This window comes from Ixodes scapularis, unplaced genomic scaffold (genome assembly GCF_016920785.2).
Source record: "Ixodes scapularis isolate PalLabHiFi unplaced genomic scaffold, ASM1692078v2 PGA_scaffold7__128_contigs__length_106722199, whole genome shotgun sequence".
Taxonomy (NCBI): Eukaryota; Metazoa; Arthropoda; class Arachnida; order Ixodida; family Ixodidae; genus Ixodes; species Ixodes scapularis.
In genome coordinates, this window is record NW_024609882.1 from 101,607,007 (window position 1) to 101,617,496 (window position 10,490).

The 10,490-nt window shown below is 47.2% G+C and overlaps 1 protein-coding gene across 1 annotated transcript in view; it reads right to left on the bottom strand.

Moving 5' to 3' along the window:
* LOC120841323 (flavin-containing monooxygenase 5) overlaps positions 1-10,081 on the bottom strand; it is a 113,510-nt gene extending 103,429 nt beyond the window's left edge. Inside the window, exons 1-2 of the mRNA XM_040501583.2 lie at positions 9,677-10,081; positions 8,214-8,469 (exon numbers count right to left, since the gene is read on the bottom strand). Coding sequence (XP_040357517.1) covers positions 8,214-8,469; positions 9,677-10,053 — 633 coding nt within the window. The 5' untranslated portion in view covers positions 10,054-10,081. The remainder of the gene's footprint in view (positions 1-8,213; positions 8,470-9,676) is intronic.
* Between the last annotated feature and the right edge of the window lie 409 nt (positions 10,082-10,490).

Genomic DNA, 10,490 nt, shown 5'->3' on the forward strand with positions numbered 1-10,490 from the left:
GGTGATCAATACTAATAAATGTTAGCAGCACCCTGTCTTCCGACTTAAAAAAGAAGATGACGATATGAAATGTAATGCATTCACCAAAAATTATAAAGAAAATATTTATGTATTTGTCTCTAAATTCAAATATGGCATATACTTATCGTCGGACTTTATTCGTTTCGAAACCGAAATGTATAATTCTAGCTTTCGAGCGAACTTTAATTATGGTGTCAGAAAATGTATAAAGTTACAAACGACGGAAGTGAGACAGGGGAAAACGAAGAGCAGTAACGAGCAAGTATGCACCAAAATACTGGGAATGAAGCGAACCTAGACAAAAGAAACAACCATACACCATCGGACCAGTACAGGTACGCACACGCAGACAAGCAGACAATTTCGTACTTCCTTTCCTTTGAAAGATCTCCCCTTTTTCACTGTGATGCATCCACGGTTCCCAAGCACGTCAGCCGAACGGAGCTCACGTGTTTGACACAAGCACTGCGCCATTCGGACGTTTTCGCTCGTGAACAGTCACCCCGTCGACGAATTAAAGGAAGAGATACATCACAATCTCTCTATGAAGTCATCCAATCGTGACGGGGGAAGGGGATTATGGGAAGGGTTAGGTGAGGAGGCTAAATATAAAATGCGACCCCCGATCAGCGGGCGAAACTATAATCAAGGAATTTAGAATATCTTTGCGGTGCGGGTGCTCCAGCTTAGGGTGGGCTCAGTCTTCGTACGTGGTTGGTCTTGCCTCTTTAAGGAGTAAGATTATGGTGTTGTTACGATGCTCCGCGACCCCCTCGCAAGTCCAGACGAGATGGGTGCACGTGGCGGGGATCCCGTAGTGCGTGCAGAGCGGATCGGGGCCGGCGTCTGCGGTTACGGACAGGCGGTGAAACCTCGCCAGCCAGACGGGGGTAATTGCTACCTTTGTTTGAAGCCTGCGTACGCAGACTCGCTCCCACCTGTTGTAACCAGGAAAGGCAGGGTCGGCAACAGGAGGGAGTAGGGCTGCGGGCCTGAGCTTCCTGGCTACCATCTCTTTCTTGATCTCCTCAGCGTCGGGTGATAGGCCCGGGCCTTCTTCCATGAGAAGGGGACCGTGGCATGAAACCTGCATGTACCTGCGCCGTCGCGGCCTCGTTAGCCCTCACGTTCGCCGGAACACCATTGTGTCTGGAGAACCACGAAAGCACAATGCTGACTCGATGAGGAGATTCCACAATGATGCCCTTGATTTACTTCATTACCGGATTTCTGCTCTTGTCCCGGCCGCAATATTGGAGGGCTTCACGGAAATCGGCGAAGCTGCGTACTTCGGTGACTGTTCCGGGAAGCTTGTGAGCCACGTTTTGGGTGACTTAAAGCACCGCTAGCAGCTTTGCCGTTTTCTGGCTGCTGGTTTTGTGCGTGGTGCCACTCCATGTGGTGCTCCTGGAGACGAAGTGCCAGGCAATCGCTGAGCGGCCCGCATCGTCTTTGGCAGCATCTGCAGTCATGACTTCGGCGCCGGCCAGTTGATCAATCTTTTCGAGGTGCTTGTCAACCGCGTGCTTCAGCCTTCCCTAGTGTTCTTTTTCTTTATCTTGAGAACCGGTTTAGTCGGGGGCTCGTGCTCCCATGGCCGAGATGGAGTTGGCATTGCCGCTGTGTTTGCGAGGAGCTCATGTTTCTCGAGTTTGATAAGAATGATTCCGTCCGGGGAAGATCTGGATACGTAGTTTTCATGCCCAACGCTTATCTCCTTGGCGATGCCATGCATAGTAATGATATGTGTGGCAGCTTCAACCTGTTCAACCGTGCTGAACTTGGGCAAGCCTGTAATGACTCTCATTGCCTTTCTGCTGCGTACAGTACGATCAGCGCGCTGCTTCTTGAGTGGTGGTCGGGCGCAATTAATTCAGACCGTAGACGACCTTGAACGCCAAAAGGGACCTGACGTGTATCTTGACAATGTCCTCTTGGGCACTCCACGTCTTGCTGGCCATTTTCTCGAGAAGGTTGATGCCTTTGTTTCACTGGACTTTGGTTTGTTTGAGTCAACTTGAGTCACATCGGTGAAACGTGGCGCCGAGAATCTTTAGTGTGTCAGTAGACTCAATGTTGGCGCCGTTCAGTTGGAGAAGAATGGGGTGCTTGGGCTTGCGTCGTGTCTTAAAAACGACCATGTACGCAGTCTTCTCGGTTGAGAGAGTAAGTCTGAACAGTGCCGCGAACGCGTTGCTATTGTCAAGGGCGCGCTACAAATTCAGCTCTTGGGTTTTGGCGAGGCCCTTGGTACTGCAGGGCGTGACGCCATCGGCATAAATGGTGAAACTGACGTCCGGGACATCTTGCAAAGCGGAATCCATTGCCATATTAAACAGCGCCCGGCGGGACTCCTACGTTATTGTGCTTCTACTGGCTTCTGGTGCGGCCAACGACGACTTGGAAGGACCTGTCATTGAGAAACTTCTTAATGAAGTTCAAAAGCTTTCCCCAAATGCCCATCTACTGAGCCGCCTCGACGACCGTCTTGTATGGTATGGAATCAAAGGCTTTTATGCATCTATGGCAACGACATTGCGGGTTTACGTTTTGAACTGCGGTTTGATGAAGATGTGGTGAAGCATGGCGAGGCTTTCCTGTGTGGACAATCTCCGCCTGAAGCCGGTCTGCATGGGATGCCGCGCATTTCGGATTTCAAACATTCACGAAAGCCGCGCTTTAACCAATGCACTCGAATATTTATCTTACAAATGCTCAAAGTTAGCAAGATATGGGTCTCCAATTTTGAACCGAGGTTGACGGATTCGCCGGTTTGTGTATCAAGAGGACTGCCTATTTCTTCCAGTCAGCCGGGATCTCACAGCAATCCCACGCGTCTCTGTAGATCTGCAGGAGTTCTTTCATGTCCTCTGTTGGCAGGTTCCGAAGAGGGGTAACAGAGATGCCGTCTGCGACAGGTGCTCTGTTAGTCTTGGCGGACTTTAGAGCTTCGATGAGCTCGCCAAGCGTAAAGCTGATGTTCTCCCGTTCCTTGGCGTTGACGAAAACCGGAGCGCAGATCTCAGTTTCAGTTGGCGGGGATTGTTGTAGGAACAAAAAACTACCGTCCTTGTTGACTAGATCTTTTTCTGGCACTCCTAAGCGTGTGATGACTTCTGCAAAATTGCTTAAAAGTTCCTATGTTCTTTCTTCGACCGCAGTATCACCACGAAATGGTAACAGAGAATGATAAGGATATCAGGCTGTTCCAACCGCAAGACACTCATCATCTCATCGTTTCTTTATCTTTGAAGTTACTCTTCTTTTCACTCGGCACCCACCCCGCTTTGGCGGGAATTCGCACACAGCGTAAAAGTTAAAGATGAATACTCCACGGGGAAACACATTAAGTGAACTAGAAGTGGCTGTCAAACTTCTGGCTATGACAACTCTGAAAAAAACGTCTAAATGCAAAAAAAACACTTCGAAGGTTGTTTTTTTTTTGTTTTTTTTTTTTGTTATGAAGGCATATTGCGAGGCAATGTGAATGTGACTAAAATACTTCCAGCAAGCGCGTGTCTTCTATCGTAGGATTTATTATGAATGAATGAACTGCTTTGAGTGTACACTTCGTATGTGAAAAGTATCCTGTGCCGTCTAGCCTAGAAACGTTCATCCCCCTCCCCTATACATTTTTTTTTTATAAATTACGTATCACTTTTAATCATTTACCCTCACAATTCTTTGCGCTGTCAACCTTCTCTACACCTTCTACACCAATTTTCTAACCTATGTGCTTAATTATAATTATTTGTTTCTTTATCGTCCCATCCGCGACAGCAAAACCCGGCGCTCTGATCTCTTTTGTTACCACTTCAGGGAGAAATACGAAGTCCGGTGCACTTCAAAACAACTCGTTCTAGCGTCTCGCTATCACAATCTCATAGGCACATATGTGTCTGTGTCTCGAAACGTATTTCTATAGGTCTTTGCCTTTAACATTTTTGCTCTCACCTCAACGTGTAAATTACATAACTCTTGTTTTCGTTTTATGTCCCCTTTTGTGACTATTCCTGAGGCATATATTTCTTGAATTCTTCTTTTCCGCATTATTTTTTCTGATGTCTTTACTCTCTTTCTATTCAAATAATCTGCTCAGTCACACAACTGCTGCGAATATATTTAAATGTCAGCTTCCGGGTTCGGTTTCTTCATTTTGTGTTTAGAAGCTTTTATGTGTAATCGCTCGTAGTTGAGCTTCGGTCAAAGTTTAATTGACTAATTGCACCTCTGATCTCAAAAGACGGCCAACCGATCGCCCCCTGTACCTCCTCATTTCCCGTGTTGACGTAGAAATACCAATGTACACATCGCGACACTGTTAGCGGGAACACGACATGGGCGCATTTTCGTATTTTACTCTTCAAGAGCATTAGCGTGCACGAAATGTTATCGCTTACATTAGAGAGCCTAAATGGGGTCTTTCCATAGCAATATTAGCTTGGATAACATCCTTTAGTTTCAAAGAGAAAGACTGGAAAAACCGGCGATCGCTTGTTTTTGCTAACAGTGTAGCGCTCTGTGCCAACTCGCCTGTGTTGAATTTGAAATCCGAAGTGAACGTCTGTCCGCATGCACAGTACTGCATTTCCAAAATATGGTCTAGGCACCATCCCTCCTCCTTGCCGAATACCCTTGACCACTTCAGAGATAATACAATTCCACCGTGCCTCGAGATTCATACAAGCTGAATTTATTTTCCTTATAAAATTATCGTTTCTTCGCCTGTCTCCAGATGTTTCCTTCACTCATTGAGCGATAGCTTTAGTTATTAGTATTCTTTAGGTGGTATATCTATTACAATATCTTGTATCTTCAATGGTTCCCTCCTTTCGTCACTAAACACTGTTAATCGAGATTTGTAACTACCAAAACTGAGGCCCCAGTTGTTCCCTTTCTCACCAGAAATACTCTGCACTCTGACCGTTTTGGAAAGTGCGTAAGCTCCCACTTTAGATTAAGCATTGGTTGTACGAGCGCTCATGCGGCGGCCGCAAACGTCGGAGCCATTCGCTGGCGGGCGTCGGATGGCGTACTCAATGTTATTCATTTTAATAACTACCGCTCCATACGTCTCTCCTTTAGCGCGCTGGCTGAGCCTCGCGCTTACGATCTCCGGGTCCTTGGTTCGGTTCCCTTTAGGGGACTTTCGGAGTTTTGTTCTGTCTTTTCAATTTATCCGCATACCACTCTTCACGCATGCGCGTCACAGAGCAGATTTGTTTCTGGGGTGCTGCCAAAAGAAAAGCAATCAAAATTAGCATAAGATAAAAATAGTGTATTTTAGATTAATTTGGATCTGCCAAAATACAGACTAGCGCGGAAAGCACAGCAATTGCAGTATAACATTGCTGATTAGGTGTTTCGGCGTCGCGCTACCGGAGTCTTTATATTTGTTACCGGCTACACTACTATTGCTATCCCTTCGTTGCTTGTATGTGGAGTAGACGCTGCACCAGTGATTTTTTTATCGTTCATCACAGCTGACTGGCATGTGGATTTCCGGTGACCTTTTATTTCCTTCTTCTTGTGGATTTAAACTGAACCAAGTTTGTTCTTGAACAAACTATTATATTTCTTTCGCTTTTGTTTTTGTTTAGTCGACCACGTAATTTATTGGTGCAGAATAGTAACCGGGTAGTAAAAGGCCCCATCGCATATATCATAAAAGACGAATTATCATTTTTATTGTGGCTTTTTGCGCGCGTCGTCACTTTCTTGATCGGGTACGTATCCTCTCAGCACCACCTCTCCGTCGTGGTAGGAGCCTGTTCACGATCCTTTCGGGACGGGTAATATGGTTGTAATAAAAATTGAACACCCCGTAGAGGGGTGTTCAATTTTAATTCCAACATTTTAATTTTAATTTGTTTTTTATTTTACTTTTTAATTCCAACAGGTTAATATTAAAAGAAAAGCTCATGTGTTTTATGCAAGTGAATAATGCGGCCAGGAGGACATATTAAATAAGGTGTATCGTCCCGATAGGTCAAATAATCAACTGAAATTAGTTTCTTAAATTGACATATATCGTTATAGTTAGAAACTTGCCTAGGATCGTCTAGTCAACGAAATCAGTAATTTTTAGAAATGTTTGAGGCACGTGAGAAGCGCCGGAGCGCGCTGAAGTTTCCACTCGTGCCACAGGTTCAACATCTCACACAAAACTCTGTTCTCGAAAGGTTTTTCAATGTCCTGAGAACTCTTTCAACTTGTGAAGAACAGTTTCGCTTCAACCGTTATCTCCCCCAGGCGCACTAGAAATGCAACTGGGCGCTTGAAAGAACGTTTTAGGGTGAAAAATATGGACAAGCTGAATAATGTTGAAAGTAGTGAAAGCGCACAATAAAGACGAATACGATGACGGAGAGGCAAACAGGACGAGCGCTGAATAACCTCAAAGAGTTCCTTTAAGACCAGAATTTTTTTTTTTTTTTTAGAAAGTGGCAGGCCGAAAACGAGGATATCGTTTTTTATGCCCGTTTCTGCACCGTCAGCGTTGTGCCTGTTGCGCGAGCGGTAGCTTTAGCGCATTCCCGCGCTAAAGTTTACTGATTTAGTGGTTTTAGATGGCACTCTATATGTTTCTCAGTGTGTTTAGTTTCAGTCATCAAAAGTCAATTCGCCAATTTTAATCAATTCACCAACTAAACGTGAGGAAGTTTCCGCTATAGTATGTCTCTCTGAACGTAAAACTCACGTACACAGGCCGTAGTAATATAACTTTTACGAATTTTGATTAATACACAAGTTACAATCAAAATTCAGACAGCCCGTATAATATAATTGTATAGACCAACACGCGGCCCTGACGTCATGCAGCTGCAGTGGCGCTGTCGGCGGCACAGCGCATGCGCACATGCGTCACTCCTCCCAAATCCGGTTTCTGCGCATGCGCAGTGCCCACACTTGGTGTGTGCAAAGACGGGCTTGTTTGTAAACAGCGTGTTGGTCATTACATAGGTGCTTTGCGCACCGCATAAAAGCGAGAGCACGTTTTCTGATTGGTCAATTTCAATGGACGAGAAGCGACGCCGCCTTGGCTCGACATTAGAAACAAGATTTGGCGGAGATACGTTTTTCCAGCACTTATCAGTCGGGGAAAACATGCCGAGGCTGTGGGGCCAGGTGTGGTGTCTGATATTTCGCTGTAGATAGCTAATTTGCACGCTTAAAACGCAATCAATAGCCCAGTAGACAAATATGGCGTCCCGCAGGAGGCAAATATTGGTCCAGGGGTACTCGTAGATTGACCAAATACTGAAGCTACGCCTCAGGGTAATGAAAGTTCAGACGTGTCGGTGCTTAAAATCAGTATTGTCGGTTATCTGAAGTTTTACCCGAAATGGCACTTGACGGTTTTCCTCCCTTTAGAGATGTTAAAATGGTTTAAAACAAAACGATACGGACCGATCTTCCTGGCAGCGTATCTAATACTCGGGAAGTCGCATTTTTCAATCGTAACGATCGCAATTCCCTCCCGCTCCGCATTCAGCACCAAAATTCGGGTACCCAGAGAAAGTAATTGGAGTGCCGTAACTCTAGACAATAGTTTCATCAATTAACCAGAGTCAAAAACGCAAGTCACTGGGCCTTTCCTGTCCATGATTGGTTAGGCGATTACAGAACACGCACAGAAACATAGGGAACGCCATGTTAGTGCGTTTCTGACGCTGAATAACTACTACCATCTGCTCGTAGCGTCGGCTGCGTTCAGACATAAGGTGAAACGATGTGTTCGGAGGAGCAGCCCGTCGCTCGCCCACTCGTGGACGAACGAAGAACCAGAGGGGAGGGGACGGCGGTGGAGACGGTGGCAGGGATTGTCGACCTTGCTGCTACTGTTACCGCATCTCCTGGTCGGCGTGTTCGTGTATTGTGAAAGTTTAACAAAAAATGCGAGTGCTCTAAAATAGGAACGGTTTTGTCCTGCTCTGCGGCTTTTAAGATCAACATATTTTTTTTCTCAACGCACGTCAACATCTCCGTTACATCTGATATGCTCCTGTCCTGACCGCTTCGTATTTGTATCCAAATAAATTAATTTTAGCGCAGTGACCAGCGTCAGCGAGCAGGTGCACTGGAAATCTTCGAGGCCCTATACCCATCTCCTCCGGCATCTTGCGGCTACTGCCGTGCCACGTCTAGGGCGTTGGAGTTGCGAAAAGGTACTCGTAATTGGAGGCGGTCACCTTGTGCGCGAAGAGGCTGGCTTCGGTGGCCACGTCCATGCCTGAGTTTCCTGTGCCGACCACCAGGAGGCGGCGTCCCTTGAAGCGGTCGCAGTCCTTGACGGCGTGCGTGTGCTGCACCCTGCCTCGGAAGTGTTCCAACCCGGGCAGCGGAGGCCGGTGCGGGTAGGCGTGGTGGCCCACGCACACCATGACGGCGTCGAACGCGGACCGGCTCGTTTGGCTCGAGGACAGGTCTTCAACCGTCACCAGCCACCTGCAGGCGATGAGGCATGGAGGGTTGTATGGGCGACCATTCTCTTATCGAAAAATTTGTAAAATCGCCCATACGTTTTGAAGAAAAAAAAGATGGTTAGTTTTTCAACTTTGGCATCTGGTTTTTACGGACATTTTGGGCTGAGACTGAGCGTTCGGCGGTGCATAGTTTATTGTTTTTTGGTGAAAACAACCATGTAGATTTTTAGGGGACGCGCTTTATTTATCAGACGTGATTTGTAGACACGTTAAATGAGTAGAGAAAATAACCCGTACCAACGTCAAACAGTTTTAACGTACAATGTTTCTTATCAGTATATTTCTATTGAGACTCCTAACTATTGGCTGTAAGAGCCAGTTGTAGCGTTTGGCTGTAAAAGCCGACTGGAACGGCCAGCTGTAACAGCCGGTTGTAACAAAAGCCCGTCACCGGAAGGTGTTACGCCCCTAGGGCGTATTTGACACACCCCATTTCACGAGTGTCAGAAATGAGAGCGAATCTCCGTTTGGCGCTGCCGTTTTGGTGCTCTTCTTTCTTCCATAGAAGGCCTATCACACATTCTGTGCTTAGCTGTTTTAATGCGAAGGCATTATGTGTCCTATGCAGCGACCCAACGTCATCAACTTTGAAGACGCGTCAAAAGCCGCGCCAAACGGCAGCTAAATTTTCCTTTCCCAATGAAGCGAAGGGAAGCCTCAATTTGAAGCTCCCAGCTTTGAAGCCGCGCAAAACGCCACGAAAAACGGCAGCGAAATGAACCCTTGGTCTGAAGCCTCCCAGCTTTGAAGCCGCGCAAAAAGTCACACAAATTGGCAGGGAAATGAAGCCGAAATCTGAGGGATGGGCCGCCTCGCGTCAGTTTCAAAGAGCGCCACCCGATGGCGCTGCGTGCCCGCGCCGCCAATGCGCAGGTAAAAGGAATCGGCTGGGGCGGGGCCAGCCCGCTCGGACAGACTCCGTAGCGGCGGCACAGCCAATGTCATCGCGGCGCGGCCACTTTTTATCACCATGATCAAGCTTGTATACTTTTAAAAATAAATCAACACAAATCAATCACCGCAGATACCATCTAACGCAACGACCTCTGTAATTCCTTCGAACCTCAAGAGAGCAATAGATTCAGTTAAAGAAGTTGAAAACGTCTTCCGTAAGTGCCTCGGGGGACTTTCAACTTTCAGTGCCAATAAGGGCAATTTGCAGAGCGTACCTCCCGGTGCGGTCGTGATCTTTCGTGGGGCGCACGTCCCGCACGGCGTGCCTCGTCCTGATCCTCTGGGTGACTCCGAAGTGGTCGGCGTACATCCTGAGGTAAAGGAGCAGCATGGAGTGGTGCATGTAGTTTGGGAAGTGTGCCGGGGCCGGGAAGTCGCTGAAGGCGGTCAGCTCCTTGCTCGAGTTGATTACCGTGGACCTCATGACGGACGGCTGGCCCTCGCGGCACACCTTCTCGTCGAAGTACCAAAGACCGCCCAGGTCGTCCGACTGCTCGAAGACCACGGGATCCAGGCCGGACTCGAGGCACGTCTTGGCCGCGGTCAGCCCGGACGGACCGGCGCCGATGACGGCGACGCGCAGGGCCGGCATGCTGGTGCCGACCCGTGGATTAGACAGGAGGCGGGGAAAGTTTTACAGCTTGCCAGAGCCACCTGAAAGAAGAGAAATAAGTTATTAAAGCATGCAATTCCTTTTAACGGAACCCGAAATTCAATTTTTTGACCCTTGCTCCTTCCGTTCGTCCGTGCATTTTCCGTTAAATTTAGCGGGGAACATAACTTGATGTTAAGATCACGTCATGTCAATTATTGTCATGTGATCTATGCACTAATGACGTTTCGCCAGCAAAGACGTGAGGACATTGATGCCACGTGACCTTACACGTGACCTATACACAAATTATTTTCCCCGATAAATTCAGTGGGGAATTTAACTTAACGTGAACTTTCCACCAGTTCAGTTTCCAAGCCAATTTTGAAGGGGAAACCGAAGGAGACCTAAACACCTTCAGTTTCTCTGTTGAATTT